The 21,099-nt window shown below is 45.5% G+C and overlaps 2 protein-coding genes across 2 annotated transcripts; both read right to left on the bottom strand.

Moving 5' to 3' along the window:
- Positions 1-1,737: 1,737 nt before the first annotated feature.
- Positions 1,738-11,628, bottom strand: si:ch211-178n15.1. The gene is made up of 3 exons (XM_035528093.1): positions 9,642-11,628; positions 7,651-8,354; positions 1,738-3,688 (listed from the first exon to the last, which is right to left on the bottom strand). The coding sequence occupies exons 1-2, from the start codon at positions 9,972-9,974 to the stop codon at positions 7,788-7,790; spliced, it is 900 nt and encodes a 299-aa protein (XP_035383986.1). The 5' UTR covers positions 9,975-11,628; the 3' UTR covers positions 1,738-3,688; positions 7,651-7,787.
- Positions 11,629-19,239: 7,611 nt separating this feature from the next.
- jund (JunD proto-oncogene, AP-1 transcription factor subunit) lies at positions 19,240-21,066 on the bottom strand. Its single transcript, XM_027023772.2, has one exon. The coding sequence runs from the start codon at positions 20,770-20,772 to the stop codon at positions 19,882-19,884; it is 891 nt and encodes a 296-aa protein (XP_026879573.1). The 5' UTR covers positions 20,773-21,066; the 3' UTR covers positions 19,240-19,881.
- Positions 21,067-21,099: the final 33 nt, after the last annotated feature.

The raw sequence follows: 21,099 nt of genomic DNA, 5'->3' as shown, positions 1-21,099 counted from the left end.
AAAGGCGCGGAAATGACCCGGTGCTCCGCTCTAACCCTCGGAGCAATTAGCACCTTAGTCAGAAGGTCAGCAGCAACGACAAATGAGCTCTAAAGGCAAACCGGGCATGATATAAAGTGAAAACAAGACCACGAGGTAGGTGAGCGAAATGGGCCGCAAAATCTTACGTTCACAGTCCGCTAAATACAGAAACAGAGGGCGATTTTCCAGCGACGTCCCGTACCATTTAACAGCAAGCCGCAGTGATACTGTATTGAACCAACTAAGCCGCGTTAAGGATAAAGGGGTGACCAAACATTTACAGCATCTCGATCCAATGACTGTGCCCACATGTTCATGTCAGATGACAAATATGAACTAGTTTTGTAGAAGGTTTGTGTGGGTCTGGGCAGTTCACGCCCGAAACCGATGTTTACCTTTAATGCATTAATGCTGCAGTCGGTGGGACTCAGAAGAGAATAGACTTGAAAATGCGAATTCCAGGCTCCTCCCCCTCCCTGTGTAGCCCCGCCCCCACGGCCACTCCCCGCAGAGGAGACTGCTGTGCACACTGAAATCTCAACATCACTGAGAACACATGCAAACGTAAATATCACAAACATCAGATAAGACTGCCTTCACGAAGATATTTTCAGCAACTTTCAAATAAAACAGTTAACGAGTATCCTTAGCCTGGGAAACAATCCAACTCTAGCCCGACAGCAACATCACAGTGAAATGAGAAATGCACTATAGATTGTTACCATAACCATTACCAACTTTGTAGTTGATTTTATTTTGAAAATCAAATTTAAAAATATATATATCAAGCAAGGGTAATCAGCTACCCGTCAAGCAGAAAGTTAGCTATATCGGCATTGATTTTGAATCTTTTCTGGTCCTTGTAGCTTTTTTCACCTCTGAAAAGCTGCTGTGTTTATTCTTGACTTATCTCAGGTTCGGTCTAATTCTTTCTTTTTAACTTGCTTTTCTTCATGTCATGAAAGCTGTTGGTCACAAAGGGTGGATTGGCAGTATTTCACTGATCGCGGTTGTTTATCCTGAGGCCCCACACTGATTGCACTTGACCGAGTGAGGCCATGCGTGCACGAGCAATGATTGAAACTCGGTCAGACACGCCTCCTGGCTCTGATTGGTTGTTTTGATCTGGGTGCGGTGGAATCTTGCCAATGGCGTTAGGAGGAATAGGTGGAGCCTATATGTTTCATGCACTACTGTCAGGACACAGCGATTGTTTTAGCAAATATGACAAAAAGTTATATTTCTACATGTTACCTACTGCTATTTAAGCTATAACCTAATGAAACAGTGCTGACAAATAAGTGCTTTTGAGGCCAGCGCTACAGATTAAAGCTGCTTTTGAGCAATGTTATCACTCCCAACACACTTTGGCACAAAGGAAACCTCACCCTTTTTTTTCAGTCCAACCAAATGCCCCCCCCCCCCCCCCCCCCCCCCCCAAAAAAAAAAAACACATTCCCTTCTCTGTTCTTCAGGTTTAAATGCAAAAAATTGACAAGTAGGAACCGTTGCTTCCTTATAAGTACAACCAGACCACATTAAAATGTTTGGTTGCTGTTAGCAGGGCCTGGGGCATTCATAGAGAATTAAACTGTAACTGTGAGTTTCATAATAGTCAGGCCTCCTGTAGCCTGACGGAAAAGCCTTACTTAATGTTGTAAAACACAGCTGGAAACAAAAGACATGCAACACAAACTGACATAAACTGACAGAAACTGTTGTTACTCACGTCTCTATTCATTTAGTACGTTTTAGCCATTTACAGCATATCAACAATGAGGGATCACAGTGTAACATCCTTATTCACTGAGCCCATGTGACTGGCACATTTTGACACATACTGGTGGAGTTCCAAGGTTTCACTGTGAGTGCAGTGGATTTCACTAGATGAACACCAACAAAATGCTTAACTAAAGGGCACAATACTATGTAGTGATAGCGCACCATCACAGAAGCTTCCCACTATTCCACTATTTTATGCTACACATACATTTATCACTAATTTTAATAGAACATGTTAGAAACAGAGTGTCTTGTGCCTACTCTCATTTCTTTATTAGCTACACTTCACGTTCAGGGGCATTTTACAGAAAAGAACCATTATCTGCTGGTGCCCCTCTACTGCAGTGTAGCTCCCGTCTACAAGCCATATTACATTCAGGTTCAGTTAAAAGGCCGCCACTGGAGAGACATCGTTTGGATGGCAGACTCTTAGCACAGCACGGATGCTAAAATGGCAGCAGATGTTATGATATCAGTGTACCCGGACTGGGAGTTCTGCTGGAGTTTTTAAATGTGCCAGAGTACTCATAAACACATACTCAAACATGCACAGATACACACACACACACACACACACACACACACTCTCTCTCTCTCTCTCTCTCTCTCTCACACGCACACACACACACACATTAAGGGTGAAGCTGTTTATATTGCTGAGCAATAAAGAAAACACAATTCTTTACTGCTCCTGGTGTTCTGTAAATACAATATCACTGAATAATGTAGTCTGGGAGAGGTGCATGCTGGGAAAGAAGAAAGGGGCCTCCTAGTGAGTGAGTTCTCAGACAATACCTAAATAAACAGAGACACAGACGCTGTCAAGACTGGAGACACTGTTCTGAACCGTACAAATATTCTATAGAAAATATATTTGAATTAATGTCGCATGCTGAAATACTGTATATATTTGTACTGCAAAAACCGTAAAACCCCCAACAGTTTACAGACAATAAACATAAAAAATAATCTTTCAATTGTGCAGAGAGAATATTGTATGAAATTTGCTTATGTAACGGCTGATACGAAATGATGACATCGCGTTTTCTGAGTACTTCCACATTGGTCCTTTTCTGCTTCCTTTATGATTTACACAACGTGACACAGCTTTCAGTGGCATTTCAGCGGTATAAAGCGCCCTCTTGCGGCCATAATATATCAACGCGACTACTTAAAGGTAACAGTCTCCACAAATGGCTTACATTGGCTTTAGGTTCTGCATCGTTTATGAGTCACAAACTGCAGATCCAAAACACTGGATCACAGAACACACAGGCTGAATATATTCATCGCAGATGAGGTTTTATGCACAGCCTTTCAGAGCAACAACTGCTTCAGTTTACTATTACGATTGTTATCTCGCCAGACCCTCTGGGCCAACTTCCACCTTTCCTTCATTTCATACTCTTGTCACATCCTGTTAATTTCAGCCACAGTAAGGAATGTTCAAACTCTTTCTTTGGTCATCATGGCCTCAGTCCTAAATCCCATGCAAATGCTGGGATTTCACTGCATAATGTGTGTGTGTGTGTGTGTGTGTGTGTGTGTGTGTGTGTGTGTGTGTGTGTGTGTGTGTGTGTGTGTGAGGGTGGCAAGACTGAACTGAAAAGTTTGTTCTTCTGTAGTAGCACTACCTTCACAAACACATAAATTCAGGTTACAGGTCACAAGTGCACAAGCAACAGTAACTTGTTCTGTTGGTGGACACAGTGCAGTCAAACATGAGTGCAGAGAGAGAGGGAGGGAGAGAAAGACAGAGAGAGGGGAGAGAGAGAGAGAGAGAAGGATAATGAAATGGCTTTGGAGGTCTCCGTTGGAAACACTTTCTCTTCCAGCAGGCTGTCCTTGGCCTGTCGTTCATGGCAGCTTCTCCTCTGCGGCCTCCCTGTAAAAAGACAGACAGTTTAACAACTCCAAGCTCAGCACTTCCAGAAGCTTTTAGAACAAAGTCACAAGTAGGATGCGAACTTTGTGACCATGCCAGAAAAATCGAATCAGCAATTAGGCACGAAAAGGGATGCTTAATGTGAGCCAAACATAGAGCACCTACCAGCACATTTGTTAGTGCTACACTAATTATATACAGAAATATCATACCTTAAAATTATATGTTGCATATTTAGTTGAATATTTTGCATATTCATATTTAGCCATGATTAACAAACTCAGCTTCTCTTATAAGAGCAACACTAATGTTTGTCCTTCCTGAAGTTTGACCCAACTCCAACCCGCTACCACTTTTACTGACACACTGGACTTGAGCAATAGCTCGAATTTGAGTTCAAAATTACTTAAATGCCCCCCCCATCCCCACCCCACCCCCCAACCTTATTATCGCAGCTACAAAAATCTAATAAAATTAAATAAATAACTGAACTGCTGGATGGCAGCGCACCAGCAATGCATTTGTTTTGCACTGTAATTTAGGAGTGTGATTAATGTGCCATGCTGGAGGACAGCAGGAGTGGCTTGAAGAAGTGCTCTGACAAAGTGCCCGAGCAGGAGCCCTGCCCGCGCTGGAAATGCGCCACAGGAGTGCGCATTTGCAAAATAGACTCCGCTTTGAAAAAACGTCACAGATGGAGCGCAAGACAGAAAAGTGCACGGCACTCTGTCGGTTTCAGACGCAGGGTACGGCTAATGTGAACCGTCCATACCTAATCCTTATGCAAACAATGGGACGTTCGTTGTCATGGTGATCATCTAAAGCACCTAAAAAGGTTTATTCTAATAGGTTCACTGTGTGCTTTTTTTCTCCACAGTCCCATCAACTTTTGATATAAATATTCATAGATGACTCTCTAGATATCACATAACACCAGGGATATAACTTGCTATCCAGCTTTAGTTGGAGGCCATAGATTTTGTATGTGCATATACATTGCATATGCATATTACATTATAAATGTAAGTTGACTTGATTTGTATGTAGGACTGAAATGCAGGTCTAAACTCAGGTATTAAACATTGGTCCTTACACTAACACTGTAACCATAGTAACCAGCCATGCCAGGAAGATGTAGACCTTAAAACCACCTGGACACCTGAGGAGGCTGTCATAATGGATGTGAAAGACTATTCTTAAGCCTGTGACTCTTGGAGACAGAAAACTGAACATAGCAGTCTTTTTCCATCAAATACAGTGCACCTGGTGGTATAGTTCTGTGTGTATTGAAGGTTTCAGAGTAAGATCATTTATGTAAGATCCTTTTTTTTCCCTTAAACAGACTAATAGGAATGATCACATATCAGTTATAAACATCTGTCCTCCAGGAGATCTGCCTTTGTGTAGAGTTTAGTTCAAATAAATAAATGACCTGTTCAGAAGACCCACAGTCACTGGACCAGTTGTGTTAGATCTGCCCATGAGCTAAATTTTGTGGGTAGCAGATGTCCTTGATCTGGGTGGGAGTTCAACTCCGCAGGTCAGCGGATGTTCGGCAGTAAGGCCGAACTGTAAAAATATATGAAGCTGACCCAAGACCAGCTGTCTGGGACACTTGATGCACACAAACCCTGGTAGCAGCGGCCTCTCCCTGACCTGTGGCCGACTGTGCCAAATCCGTGACGTCCCGTTCCAGGGAACAGGCAGATCTCACGGTGAAACTGCACAGGGTCACTGATGGCTAGGCCACAGAGAGAGACCCGGTGTGTGTGCTGAACTGTCTGATCATCTCCACGCTTGCGTCATTGCTCGTATAACGGGCTGGTCAACTTCTCAACCACAGCACGCCCTCAGTCTGGAGTAAAAATAAACCCGAGTGGTAAAAGGGACCTCCAGCAGGCCTTTCTGAAAGCTAGGTTTTATTATTCACACCGCTTTCTAAAGTAGAAAGCTATTTCTTTTTGTACTCCTTTTATAAGTTTTGTGTAATCATAATGCAATAGGAAAGTAAAGTGAAAGTCAAAAGGGCTTTAATTTCCCTGGATTTTAATGCACAGCGCTAGTACTAACTGACATAGAAATCAGAAGTCTCCTTCTGAAGTCTCCTTATCATCGCTTTGTTTTGTTTTTTTTCAGCGAGCACTTAGCGTAATGGTTAAACTAATTAACTGACTGGCAATCTGCAGCAGATTCTTTCTTGTCACAAGTGAAAAATCTCTCACGGTAAAACTATTAACACATTCTGTTACCACCAGATTCTAGAACGTTCTGCATGCTAGCTCAATGAAACGCAATCAGGCAAGCACCATATGCTCCAACATTCATAAGTCTAGACTTTATAGTCTGTGTGGGCAAGCTCAACAACACACACACACACACACACACACACACACACACACACATACACACTCACTCACTCTTATTGCTCTGCAGTCAGACTGTGGGAAGTTAGATTACTCTTTAATGAATACCAACAGCAAATAATTAAACCTTCACATGGGTCAACACTGTGGTGGTGGTCAGTGATGACTCTGGAAAACACAAAACCAGCTTCTTCATCTGATGGAGGACACCTGGAGAGTGAATGTTCTCTGTAAACAAGTCACTTACTGAAATACACACTGTTCTGCGGGCACAACAAATGTTTACAACACTCCCTCTGATAGCTTCTACTCTGTACACAGCTTCCTGCTTTGGGCGTTATGCTATGTTGTGTCTCCTCCCAACTGTGGGTGGTTCCATTTTGGGCTGCGTCTGAAAGCGGCCGTGTTTACCGAAACTCTGCAAATGCTGTACAATCTCGCCCCATTCGCTGCGTCACCAAGGCGAGTGCCGTCTAATCAAAACCAGACAGTCAGTCTGGCTCAAGCGTGTGGGGTGAGCTGGGGGGAAATAGGCTGCCATTGCACATACCCTCCACTAGAGGACGATGAGCGGAGCCTGCCAAACCTCAACCACTGTTTTCAAAACATGGGGGGGCGGGGGGGGGAATCCACCATAGTTGTACACACAGTTTCTGCAATTTGAAGACTGAAAATCAGAATGACGCAGATTTGGCTTTTCCCACCAACGCAAGTCCATTTGGACCATAAGGCTATTATGGGATCTGTCTCCCTGCACAAAAAGCAGTGTCAACATGTTTATCATCCAGACACTTATATTAGACAAGCTGTCGTCATTGAAGATGAAGCCAAGCATTAGCTCTCTTCACGCTCGCAGAAGTAAATGCTCTTAACCAGTCTCTTATTAATCTCGCCATTCTAAGCCCAGAGAGCAAATAATACGCTATTTTTAACGTGTTTCTTAAAAACACTTTTGATTGCCCTTGAATTTCATACTGATCAGTACAACAAAGCACCATCCTCCATGCTCCTCGATGAGGCACTTTCCCCCACACTCCCCCGACTAACGCCAAGGCAGCCTGGACCTGTGCCGCCACCCCACGCACACACACGGGAAACCCGACGGTGCCACCGGTAACCCGAGAAGCCGAGCGTGGCCTTCTGACAGCGCACCGACCCTGACGAGCAGACAGATCACGTCGGGAACAGCGATGTGTATCTGGGCTCTCCCGAGTGGAAGAAGGCTGAAGTTCTGAGAAGAGTTCCTTGTTTTGCTCTGCGCATCCCACGGTGCACTGGGCAAGGGAGTCTTAGCGAGGAGGCTTTTTTGCTGCATAGGCCTTATCTTGCATAACAGGCCATTTAGGTATTTTCACAGATCAACTTCATATATTATATGTGCATACCAGGGAATGTTTAGGATATTCAGGTGCACATGCTGACACGTACACACCCATAAGTTTTTACGCAGACAGATATAATGGTAACAAATAGGTACAAATGCTCAGGCACTCACACACACACTCACACACACAGACATGCAGATATGTACACATGCACACACACTTCACACATTCAGGATGAACAATCTTCTATTGAGGACTCTTGTCGACCACTCACCCCGAGTTACCTAACCATGTTGGAGCTGGGGGGAGATCCTATTCACGTTGTTTGTGTCGTGTGTAATGTGTGTAGGTGTGTGTGTGTGTGTGTTGTTCTCTGCAGTCTGAAGCAGCATGACTCCCTTCTCACCCCCTTTACACAACAGTAGAAGGAAACTGCTTCTGCTTTCCAGGGTAATGGGGTATCTTCATGATGTCCGGGGGTTGGTTAGATTCCTGAAGGGCCATTTTGACCTGTCCGTTCTGTGGGCATGGCAGGGGTCTCTGGGTCTTAATCAAGCCCGCTAGGGGAAAAGGGGGTTTGGGCGGCTTTGAAGGGGCCACGTGATCTGTCTTTCTCCTTTGATGCCAGAGCTCTTTGACTTTGGCTTTGGGAGGTCTGGCTGGCAGGCAGTCCCCATTGGCCACACTGTTCGTACACTGTGCACACGTGGCAACCGCTCGCTTGCTGTCCGCAGACTCCTTGGCGACTGGGCCATGGGCAGGGGGGCACGCGACGTCAAGGTCCCTCCTGCCCGAGGTGCCGGCGGCCAGGCCGCCCTCCGACTGGAGAAGAGTAGTCCGGACTCCACCCTGCTGCAGAGATTCCGCATCTCCCTCGGAGTCCTGGATGATCTCCACCACCCCAAAGCAGTCGCCATGATGCCCCGGGTCCTCTTTCAGGTCAATGTTGGACGTCAGAAGGTCAATCTGCTGAACGACCTGCACAGATCAATGCAGTAGTTAGGCTCAACCAGCCCTGCTCGAAACACGAACTGTGAGTAGATCAACCCCAAAGCAGAGTAGTTTAGGAATAAACAACCCATTGTCAGTTGGTTAAGTTCTGTTTGTTATGTCAGGTCATGTTCTATGTCCAAACACATGACAACGTAATGACTGCAAGATCACTTTGTGTGGCCACAGAAAGATGGGAGAATGTAGGATAATTTTATCCAAAAAAAACCATAGGAATCGCTACATGATGCTCCTTAAATGCCATTACTTTGCATATTCTTAACAGACATCATTAGGCAAACGTAATTCTCAGTCATTCTTTGAAATTCCCTAAAATTCCCCCAGCCTCTTAACATGATCTGTAAAGAGGCTTTTTCATGGAGATCATTCATGATGTATCTACTAAAACAATTATGGTTCTAAATAATATACTAAATAATTCAGTTACTGTTTCTTCTCTTTCCATTATCACTAATGTGGAGCTGCAGAAAGCACAGTGTCCTTAGATACTGATTGTGTGACGCTTCTTTTCTAATGGACATTGTCCAGGCTGGTCCAGGACCCTATTAAAAAAGCATTCACCCATCATTCTGGTGTCAAAATAGCTTAAAAAAAAAAATCTGGGCTTTTGTCTCCTTCATGCCTCTGCATCAGAGAGCTGTCTCGATCCTGTTCCCTACAAAAAAGCCAGTGATCCCCCGATAAAGAAACAATGTCCTGTAAGAGCAAGCGAAGTTCTCCAGCTTTTCAGACTGCGAGAAGCTCTGAGCCCATCTGGGACTGTATTTTCCCTCCTGTTGTTTATTTAGGCTGGGTTCATGTTCTTCAGTGGCCAGCAGTAGCTTCGCTCTCTGGAGCTGTCAGACTGGATTCATTATCGAGATGTTTGCAAAGACGACACTTGGAAAATTTCCTCTGGTTTGCATTGGACACTATTCTCATCATGGCCTGGTTTGTTCTCTCTAACACTTTTTCTTAGGACCCCTTGTCGTAAAGATCTGGATCACTGGACAGACCTAAGGATGATTCCCTTATCATAAATATTCTTTGCACATATATACATCACAGAGTGTGAAAAGTAAATGGCGGCAGTGCTAACAGTGATTATATGACCTCAGGTGGTCTAAAGGTCTATTTCATTCTTGTGTACTCATGGAATAACCATCAAAAGGCTACAGGCTTTGAGCAAACTAATTATTCCTGTTGTTATACACCTAAAACACAGCAGCCATGAGTCAATAAAGTGTTGTTTCACTTCAGCATTGATTTCCTCACCTCTCTCATCTCCAACTGGACTTGTTTGAGACCACCAAGGACATCTTCTAGCTCTGTGACCACTTGTTTGATCTGCTCGCGCACAGATCCTTGGTTCCTCTGGTTCCTCCGGCTCTCCAGCGCCCCAGGCCCCTCTGCACGCACTGCTCGGCCCAGCTCGGGATCTTCTCTTTGGACTACACTCACTGGTAACCTGGATCCTGGCATCCTACAGCTCCTGAACTGGCTCTGGGGCACCTCGGTGGGAAAGAATGCCCAGGACCCGTTACAGTGCGTCGTGGTGGACTGGCCGGTCCTGCTAGTTTCTGCGCTGTCGCATTTCGCTCCCATCATTTTGACTCTCAAAACGTGACATGTCTCCTTTCACAGCGTCCAGTTGTATCCACACGCACCTAGATTGTCCCACTTGGAACCCCTGTAGGTGTGCTGCCCCGCTATAACAGTCCCAGTAATGCTCCATCGCCACATAGCGAGGCCTCTCTGTAATACCCCTGACCCCTGACCTTAGCCGGCAAGAGCTGTGGCGCAGGGCCGCCATTAAAGAGGTGTGGCTTCCCGGTGGGGTACCATGGTTTCGTTGCACTCGCACTCCCTACGTCTCCTCCCATGCACATGTACATGACGATAGCCTGGGGGCCATGGCCAGTCCCACGCAGTGTGGCCAGTCCCATGTAGACGCGCTCACCTCCCTCCACGAGTACCATGGAGGGCTGCAACCTTCGGACGCGGGGCAGTGGCTTGGCCCAGGTACACTGCCTTCTCTGGGGGACGTGCCGGTCGCGGTTATCCATTTGGTCCTCAGCCATCCCGAGCTCCAGTGGGAAGATGGAAAGGCAGCGCCCCCTCCATGGCAATGGGCCCAGACCGGGCTCCAGAGCTGGGCATGGCGCGTCCATGTGCCCCGGCCTGTGGGGAGCGCTGGCTCCTTGAGCAGGCAGTGGTGCAGTAGTCCCTGGCTGGATGGAAGGCTGGGATGTCCTCTCCCTGCCAATCCCAGAGTGCACAGCAGTAGTCCAGGAGCCGCACTGGCAGAGGACTTACAAAACAACTGGTTTCCACCCCTCTCTCTCTCCACCCAAGCCATTCACTAAGACTGTTTTCCTCATCTGCGTAGCTCTCTCAAACACACCTCTCTCTCTCGCTCTCGCTCTCGCTCTCGCTCCTCGGCCTTTCGCGTGCACGCTCTCTCGCTCTCCACCTCTGTTCCCCTTCTCACATACTGTTTCTCTGTCCTTTCAGTTTGTCTTCTACTTTGCAACTCTCTCTCTCTCCCTCAAGACTCACCTCCCCCTTCCTTCCTTCAATTTCTTTTTCTAACCTTCCCTTGTTTTCCCTCTTTTCTCTCTCTCTCTCTCTCCCTACTTCTCGCACTTCCCGTACACAGCCCGCCTGTTGCCCTCTCTCCAGTGGTGGGCCTCTCCCCCCCCTCCCCCTCCCACCTTATTCTCTCACTCCGTTGCAGTCTTTCCTGTACTTATCCCTCACTAAGGTTCAGTCATTCCTCTACCTATCCCTCCCTCTGCCGCACTTTGTTTGCCCTTTCTCTCATTCCCCCTCTCTCAACGTCTCCTTTCTCCTTTGCCCTCTGTATCCTCGCTCCCTCTCTTCCCACTATGTAAAAATTCTCAGAGGCAGCTCACCCTATCCCAAAACTCTAGCCCATCCTCCTCTTTCCGTCTGTCTGAGTTTCTCTCTCTCTCTTTCTCTCTCTCCCTCTCTCTGACTCTCCCTCTCACTCACTCTCAGAAAGTCAAAGTCTCAGCTCGTAAAGCCAGTGTGACACACTGCCTCTCCATATGAGTCCCAATCGCTCCCTCAGATCTCCCACACTGCCGCTCTCTCTCTTTTTCTCTCTCTCGCTCCCTCTCTCTCAGTCTCTCGCTCTCAAGCCCGCCTGCCACTCGCCAATTAAACACAGCCAGGAATCCACACTGCCTGAAATGGGGAGGGGAGAGAACGAGAGAGAGAGAGAGAGAGAGAGAGAGAGAGGGGAGGAGGAGGGGTTTCAGACACCGCCAAAGCAGACAGGATCTAACATGAGCAGGAGACAGAGAGATAGAGAGGGAGGGAGAGAAGGAGAGAGGGGAGGAAAGAGGCAGCCCCAGTGGAAGGGGGATTTTCAAAATAACTCGTGCCTCCTTCGGATCCCTTCACAGTAAGTGTATTTGAAAGACTTCAAAGCAAGTGCAGCTGAAAGTCTTTACTGCAAGACACAGAGTTTGTCCCTGTGCTTATCTGATTCATGTCAGACGCAAAGCCCAGCACGCACTCGCACACACCACTGTCTGTCAGGGTTAAATACTCGTGGTAAAACAGTCAGCACAGTGCGCATTCAAAAAACTTTTTCAACAGATTTATTCATACCTAAAGTTTTCCGTTAGAAAATGGGATATGTCCCTTGTGTCTATCTTGTGCACGTCCCCAAATAGGAGCGCTATATTTTTTCCCAGAGCTTTATGCATATGCTTGGCAGTTCTCAGGAAAGATGCTTAGGGGATGATGTGAGAATACTTCGGATTGACAGATATGTTTGTGAGTACGAGCTTGAAGCTTAAGTAATAGGTGCCAGGGACGTTTAGTGGGAGTTCTAGCATAAGGATGAATCGCAGCATGTCCTTCATTACAAAGCAGGCGCAATCTCTCTTTCTCCCGTCTGCCTTTAACCTACAGCATACATGCACAAGTCGATAAAAGCTGTGAAAACATTCTCTCTAGGAACAGAACATGACATGTACATTACTTGGGACCAGGGCTCGGTGGGCTGTGATTATATGGAGGCTTCCTACATTCTTACAAAGCTGACCTAAACGGCGCACACAAAAATAAACACACACCTGTGGGGTGGGGTGAAGGCGCCTGTTGGTAGCACCTGTCAAAAAATGACAGAAGACCCCGCGTGTGCGTGTGTACATGTGCATGTATATGTGTGTGGGTGAGGGGTGGTGGCATTTCAACTTTAAATTTAAACATTCTCCCATATGGGCTTTCCTACAGCATACAGCATGACACAATTGTCAATTATATGCTTTGTCTTTCTCAGGCTTCGTCAGGGAGTTAAATTAAGAAGCCAAATCTAAAAGTGCTCAAGATGGTTTATGGGGTAATTAGAGGAACCGAGTAGCTTCTGGTTCCATTTTCAGGCTGTTGCACTCGTTGTGCCACTATAATGCCAGGGCTTTAAACTGCACACGTTTGTTGTTGTTGTTGTTGTTATTGTTGTTGTGTTTATCCTTTCTTCTTCTTTTTCTCCTCTCTTTTCACATGTTCAGAGTTATCTTGGGCACTGTGACCGGGAGAGCCGGTTTTTATATATATTAGGTTTCCTATGGAAAACCATCCAGGAAGCGGAAGGCAAGGCCGTTAGTGCTGGTATCCAGCGGCGGACCCGCACAGGAATTTCTGCGCCTGTCGTGGCGTGGGAGCTGAGCGGGGCAGGGGTCACGGAGGAGGCCTGTCCTCTGAGATGGAGAATCTGAAAATAACTTTTTGAAAGGCAAGCAGTACATTCTACTTGGTGTAATATCTGTCTAAGTACTTCCAAGAAAGGCCGATCTCTGTTCTTTAGAAGCAAAACCCACGCAAGTAAGCCCCTATCCAATAAATAAATACATAGGACACTGGTTTAGTTTTATCACCAGTATAATATGAACTTTGGGCACGTACCTTAGGTGTTAGAAGAGTTCGATTTTCATGTGTTCGCCACTGTAATGCGTTAAGGAGCCATGGCTGTTCTAGGAGCGCACGTGTGGATATATAAACTAGGAAATGATGATGATGAGGACAACGGCAGCAGTTGCCGTGGTAATAACAGGAAGAGCGCTGCAGCGTGCAGAGCCGCCTTGTCTGTAAGCACACAGAGGAGGCCGTTGCCATGGTCAACCGCAGACGTGGGAGAAAAAAATTTGTTCTTGCCCATTTTGGCTGAGAACTCACTTCAAAACCTCATAGAGGGAATAAAGAGGGAGACTACGGTGAAAGGAGAGGAAGACTGTACCTGTACAAGACTGTACCTGTACATGACTGTACCTGTACATGACTGTATCTGTATATGACTGTACCTGACAGGTTTGACCAAACATGTGCAGACACTTCACTGCAATTGTTATGGCAAGTTTATCATCACACTATCTGATAGACTCCTTTTGGACATGTATTAAGCGATTTCACTCTCAATAATTTGAGCAATCATTTGTTCTTATTCATACATATTCAGATATAAATTGCACATTTATGATCATAATCATGCAGGCGCACTGGTAGCAAACGGATCCAGAAACCGGTGTATTCAGCATTCTTGTTAATGAAGCCTACAGCAGGATGGCATCCTCTGTTCCGCGTGCTGTGTTTATTATCGTCACCTGGATTCATGCAGTCGTTGCGGAATTAACTTTTCTGCTTCAGAGACACTGGGGCGACAACTCCTTCCAGCATTTGGGGAGTGATGAGATCCAGACAGGGATCTACGCTCATCTGGGAAATGGCTCTCCAACTCATACTGAGCCCTAGTGGGGGCCAGGTCTAGTTTTTCCCAGAATCTCGTTGAACGTGATGATTCATTTGGAAGCCACTTTAAATGCCTGAATTATTTTTCCTGAGTCAGCTGAATCGAAACCGACCAACTACGGTTCATCCTTTTCCTATCTGCCGTTGTTAAGTGGGCTGCCGGAACAGCCGAGGTTGTTTTGCTGTGAATGATAAATGCTGGCATACTAAATTACACAACTTGCTACACACAGCCCAACTGAGACACGCGACGAGTGTGTAATGTAAAGGTTAGGCAGGACTTTCTTCCTCCACATAAATGATGGGAGACTTCACACGTAACCAGAACCACTGGATTCAATCCCAAAGTGTAAGTTTATCAGAAACCAGACATCCTTGTGGAATGACCAAGTGTAACCGAATTTGCATCACGGAATTACCAGCAGTTATGCTGATGCCAAAATACTTTAAAGATGAGAAACTGGGCACATTGGAGCAATTTCACACCAAACTCGACGCTGTTGTGGTCAGCAGTTCCAGCCTGGTGGTCACACGTTGTGGTCCAGTAGCAGTTACTCTAAACAGACCCATATGCATTGGAATGGATGGCTCGTAATGATTACACAATGGCAAAAGGCTTGAAAGCAAGGATCACATTTTAAAAGCCAATAGAGGAACTGGTACCGCATAAATAAAGAGGGAAAATGAAACACATTCCTTAATCAAAAAGAAGACCAAAATCCAGCAGTACAGCAGCACATGGAATTTGGGCACTTCCTCTGAAAAAGGCTCCATCAGCCTGACCTGGGGTGCTAAGAAATTGCCCCACCATTTTGCTTCAACCTCATAATTAGTGGCCGTGTTTGCCAGATGACTGTTTAGGCCATTGTTCCCACGTCGTCTCATTAGTGAAGAGTGATTTCATGTCACGATTCAAAGCTTTGCTCGGGCTTTGCTGTGTGGGCTCATCATGGCATTGCAAAGCTCAATCTGAATTTATGGTACTATGGAAGTTAAAATATCATCCAGACCAACAGGGCACAGTACTAATTTGAAAAATTGCCAAAATTACAGAACTTTCAAGGATCAGGGGGCCTTACTGAACAACACGTCAAATGCCTGATGATTGTTGAATTCTAGCGCGCTTATCAGTCATTTTCTGTGCATCTCTTCTTAAGGTGAATCTTCTTGATATGTTTCTAAATTTAAGACCAAGGACATACTACACTCCACAGTAGATGTATTTCTGGAAGCGATTTAGCACTACCTCCTCTGCCTTTGCTGATACATTCTGTCCTACATATCGCACAGTCTTGGCCAGAACTGAAGCACTCAGAGTGCTCGAACTTTGATGCCCCCGGATCTGTCGGCCATCTAGCGGACTGCAGACAGGACTCGCAGAGCTCCCTCAAGTCCCCGACAGCTGAAGCTGTCAGGGTGCAGCGGCAAGGAAGCCGGGATGAACTAGGCCGCCGGCGTGTGGGCAAGAATGTTTCATTATCTCTGCTTTACATCCAGCTTTTTTGGACTTTTTGATATTGGCTAATTGTTACAAGTAGGAAAGATTTACAGCCAGAATCACATAATTATGAATTTTAGATAATCAGTAGTTCTTCAAGCCCCTGTGTAGCACTGTATCCATTCAGGCATCCTGGATGTACAGTACACTCCTGCTCACCTGCTAAGACTCTGAACCAGTCATCATCTGTAGCAAAGACTGTAAAAAGAGTTCAGTCATTTAGGGTGAACTGAGTCTTCCTCTAATGATAAGGTCTACGAGAATTGCTACCCTCCGGTCAGTCGGTGGGGCAGTTGAAGGCATCCTATTGTTCTCTCCGAGGAGAGAAAGCACTTAGGTGGGCCACATCAGCCCGGCCACAGCTAAGTCCATCTGACAGATATCTCACTCTCGCCTGCTCAGACGGGGTTCTTTATGCCCAGTCATACACAGAATGGGGGGAATTTTCTCCTGACACTTGCCTATGCATTCTCGTCCACTTTGGATCAACACTGATTTCGTTGTCTCTGGCAAACAGGGCAGGCCCATTACGGATTGGACACACAGCCTTGTTTGATTTGCCACTGGATTTTGTTTTAACTTCAATCCATTTCACAGGAAAATGTATTGTGTTTCATTAACATCCACTTCTTTTGAAAGAGGTATTGTTTTATTGCCATTGGACTGTTTATTTGACCTTCTATTGTGTGTGACAGGGTCACTCCAGAGATCAAAATAACTGTGACGGCAAAGAGTAGAATAGGTGCTATTTGTGGTTATATTGCAAGTGGCCAAATGTCATGAAGGTCATATGGAACGACTTGAATAGCTGCTGAAGGGCCTATTAGCCAATACACCGAAGGACAGGAACTCCATGTGAACAATCAGGCAACTCGTATGCTCTGTTTCCCACTGAAGTCCAACAGGTGCGGCCGTACAGAAACAGACCAAGACAGCATATTTCCATGGCAACAGTGAAAGCAGCAAGCACAGCCACAATCATGCCTGACCCCAATTCTGCCTGCTCTACAGCTGATGCCAACCTACAGATAAACCCTGAGTCACGGCTGCCGGACTCGGTTGGACTGTTAATTAACCCTGGCGGCTTGTTTGGAATAACAATAGAGCCATTTAGAGGTCAGCAGGGCAGACATGTCTGAAGCACCAACGAGGAAGCACCAGCAAGTCAACTCTTGTGCAGGAACTTATGAAGGGCAAGTTAAAGGCAACAGCGCAATTGCTCATAAGTGCTCATTATGGGAAAACTCCAGCAGGGGTGGATTTGTGGTTTGATTAGGGGGGGAAAATATTTCAGTGCAGGTGCACCAACACCTATGGTGTGGCTCCCTCTACAGGATAAAACTGCTGTTACAAATATGTCTTTATCAGAATCAGAATCAGACTTGAGAATCACTTTATTCGTTGGTACTTGTCATGTAGAAGAATTTGCCTGGGTCTGACAGAAACTGCACAATGGAACATAGCGTTGCCAAGACACAAGTGGAATGGCATTACCATCTATGGGATAAATATACAAGGCATAGAACTAGAACAAAACAACACAAAACAGTAACTACATAAGTTACAACATACATGTTGCAGGAGTGAACCAGACACATTTAAAATATATACATTTCTGCCTGCAAAATTAATTCAGCACTGTGACATGTAAGGTGTGCTTGCATAAACATGGCAGTTTAGTACTGCAGAGCTCATGTGGCCATTATAGTACAGCATTAATAATGACTTTGTGTTTTCCCGCTGGAAAGTAGCGTGTTCTGGGCAGGTTGATCATTCAGCAGAGAGGAACATCTATGTTCAGGTGCCTGTTGGTTTTGGTTTTGAGAAACTTTGAAGTGCTTTCAGGGGGACGTTTCTGCAAGTCAGTGATGTCCGGGTCATAAGGAAACTGCGGGACCCTCTGGTGGCACCATTCATTGCTTTGGAGCTCAGGAAATATTTGAGGGCTGCAGCCAACGACCTTCTCCGCGTGTTTGATAAACATGTTGTAGTTGGTTGCTGGACTGTGCATTAGCAAAGACAAACCACACAACAATAACAGGAGAAGTGGTCTTGCTGTTGACAGTGGCATTGTAGAACTGTGTGAAGCGAGGTCGCAATGCTGTGGGTTTTTTGAGCGTCTCAAGAAACACATGCTTTTCTATGCTTTGTGACAGGAATGATGTTTCTAGCACGTCCATGGATTTCTCTTCCTAATTCTCTATATGCTGTAATAAGGTGGTGAATTACTTTTCGAAACATCTGTCTTAAGTACCACTAATATTTCAGTGTCGCTTACTTGAGCAGTGCTACTGTGTCACACCCTCGAATGCAAGACTTTGGAAATGGGGAGTTTGATTACACTGCACGGTACTGCAGAATTTGCAGGAAAGTAACAATACCCCATGGGACCCTGGAACTAGTCCAGCTGTCCCAAACGTGGCATCTGGCAGCTGTGCTCACAAGGTTTGTGTGGTGTACATTACTGCAGCTGTCAGTGGCACACCTCGTGTGTTTAGCGGGTCAGTACCGCAGCAGCCTAAACAGTATCATTCTCAGTATCATTGTTTCCCTCGCCGCAGACCAAAAAAAGCCGTGTCAAGTTTAGTTTCTGCGGGGGGGAAAGAATGGATACTTCTTGGAAAATCCCAAAATGCTGGCTTTGGAAACATATTTTTGTATTAGTATCTTATGGTGTTATCAATACTGTTAAACAGTGCCAGTATATTGGCATAGTTTCTCCTTATGTGTAATATTTAAAGACATTTCCCTACATTGTCAGATTGATCTACTTGCATTAAAGGAGACCAGTCCATTAAATGAGCCCTGTCCTCAGTTGCACTCACACAATTGGCACTGCAAGTTCAAATGATAAAAATCCATGTTCTGCACTTCCAATTTCATAGGCATTTTGCATTATGTTCATGTTACATTCAGTAAATAACCTTTTTGTTTTGACACTTACACAGTATGAGTCTGTGTTTAGTGGTTCAATGGCGTAGTTTTGGAGGGGGGTGGGGGTGTGTGCCCCTCCAAATAATTCCTGCTCACACTACTCAAATAATGTGTTAGGATGGGTGGTTAGAGACTTGAAATGAAACTTACACCTCTAGTTAGGTTTCAATTTCATTTTTGTGAATTGTTAACCTTAAAGTGTTTTCTCAAAATGTTTTGGTTTCTAACAAGTTTGGATTTACTAGATATGAAGTAGTTACTGTTGGCTTTTCTTTAATGCACTTTAAGTTGTATGTTTGTTTTATACACGAGACTGAATGGTGCTCCAGGCTAGTCTGATAGGCAATCGATGCTATACCACTTACAGCCATTAGATGGCCACACATTTTGGAATGAGGATTAGATTATTTTTTTTTCTTTTATGCTCACAGCTATGCAGCCTTCTGCAAAAAAAAAAAAAATGTCACTGAATAGATGAAAGCAGAATAATGGATTCCACCACGTACAATTCAACATATTCTCTTAACCACACACACACACACACACACACACCCAAATTTATTAAGCCACGGGCCAAGCAGAGCAGCGAGGGTGAAACCTACTTAAAGAGCACGTTGTGATTAGTGAGCTCATGCAAATGAATTGAACAGCATTAGCAACGGAGCAAATGCAATACAACTTTATTACACAGTATTTCATTTGAAACTCGAAATACACGGAGGGGTGACAAATTCAAAAGAACATTCGGACAAGTAAATCCAACACAAAACGCCAAACAATTAACAATAGCAAAAGATAAGACATTGTGTGAATAGCTGGCTCTATATAAAATAGATAAGGTCATTGGTTAATAAGTGCTTGTAGACGAATAAGGCTTTAAACAAGAAGAGTGCATGCATGACATCTCTGTTCGACCGCACTCATTGAGCTTGTCTCGTTATGCAAAAAAAAAAAACCCAACAAAAAAAAACCGTAGTGCCTTAGCCTTTTTCTCTGTCCCAAATAGGATGAGAATGCGAGAACAAATATAATAGTGTAATTGGTATTGTGTTCGAGAGACCACCTTAGTCAGTCTGCTACAAAACAATGTAAACATAATCAAAACGTTTTTTTTTTGTTTTGTTTTGTTTTTGTTTTTGTTTTTTTTACATCAGCACCAAAATAAGTGTCCCCTCTTTTGGCAGGGTTCCAGGAAGTCTGAGCATTCTGCTGAACAAACCGATGGTGGGAATCGCATAATCAGTCCGTGACCTCTGAGAACGGTACTGAAGAGAATACTGGATGGAGTTCGCCCTCGACCCGCCGTTAATATGCCTGGACTTGGTTCGGGAGCAGCTGGCAGCCGTTATTCACGTGGTTCATGACTCTCTGTTTCAGCTGCGCCACTTGTTCTCTTAGGACGCTGGCCGTCGAAGCCAGCTCGGTGTTCTGCGTCTTTAGGGTTTTGACCTTGTCTTCCAGTCGCGATATCCTCTCCAGTTTTCTTTTCCTGCACTTGGAGGCGGCTATTCGGTTCCTCAACTTTTTCCTTTCCGCCTTAATGCGCTCCTGCGTGTCCATGTCAATGGGCGACAGAGGCGGGCTGTCTCCGAAGCTCTGCATGTCGGGCACGGTCTGCGGCTCGTCCTTCAGGGACTGGAGCCGCGCCTGCGACTGCTGCGCGCTAATCGGATGCGAGGGCGGTGGTGGGAATGGGATCGTGTCTGTGGAATAATTCACCGTGGTGCCCAGCGGGCTACTTCCAAACGTGCTCAAGTTCGTATAGACGGGAAGGTCCGACGGTAAAGCGAGAGTGGCGCTGCTCGCGAGCCTGCTCAGAGTCGGGGGCGCGCACGGTCCACCGTTCAGTTGGTTCTGCTTGTGGAGATCCTCCAGGGCTTTAACGAAGCCCTCGGCGAATTCCTGCTCGTCGCTCACGGACTTGGGATAAACAAACTGGGATGTCGGGGTCGTGGTAACCATACCATTGGACTGAATGATGAGCCGCTCCAGTTCTGGCGAAGCCAGTTTCAGTAATCCCAGGTCTGGTGAATTGAGTATGCCTTCGGCGTCTCTCAGGTCTGGCTTTAAGTTAGAACTGTTCTGGTCATCTAGGTTTAAACTCATTTCTTTCTTCATCATGCTGTCGTGAGAAAAAACAACAGCGCTTCCTCGGATGTCGTTAAACGCCTCTTCTAGATAGAGGGTTGTTTCCATTCTACACCCTCAAAAGGGGTGAGATGAACTTGTCCAAATGGCTGTTCATTTAGACGTCTTCTCACGCTCAGTAGAAAGTTGTGCGCCCTCACTCCACCGGGAAAAAAGTGCGCTTTCGCTTTCGTGCGCTTTTCCCGGGAATCCTTTATCTTTCGCCCAGTGTCTGGTAAAGAGTCTTTCTGGTACGTAGTCTTTTTTTTATCGCCGTTTGCTACGTCCTGTTGAAGGAGTTATTCTGTCTGTTGCCTCAACGAGTCTTCCCGGGCTCAAGAAATTCTATCTATGGGCGTAAATAAGCATTTGCAAGTTTTCTATCCCTAAAAATTC

The sequence above is a fragment of the Electrophorus electricus genome, chromosome 7, assembly GCF_013358815.1.
Source record: "Electrophorus electricus isolate fEleEle1 chromosome 7, fEleEle1.pri, whole genome shotgun sequence".
Taxonomy (NCBI): Eukaryota; Metazoa; Chordata; class Actinopteri; order Gymnotiformes; family Gymnotidae; genus Electrophorus; species Electrophorus electricus.
The sequence above is the reverse complement of the archived record's forward strand: the minus strand, read 5'-3'. Positions and strand labels throughout refer to the sequence as shown.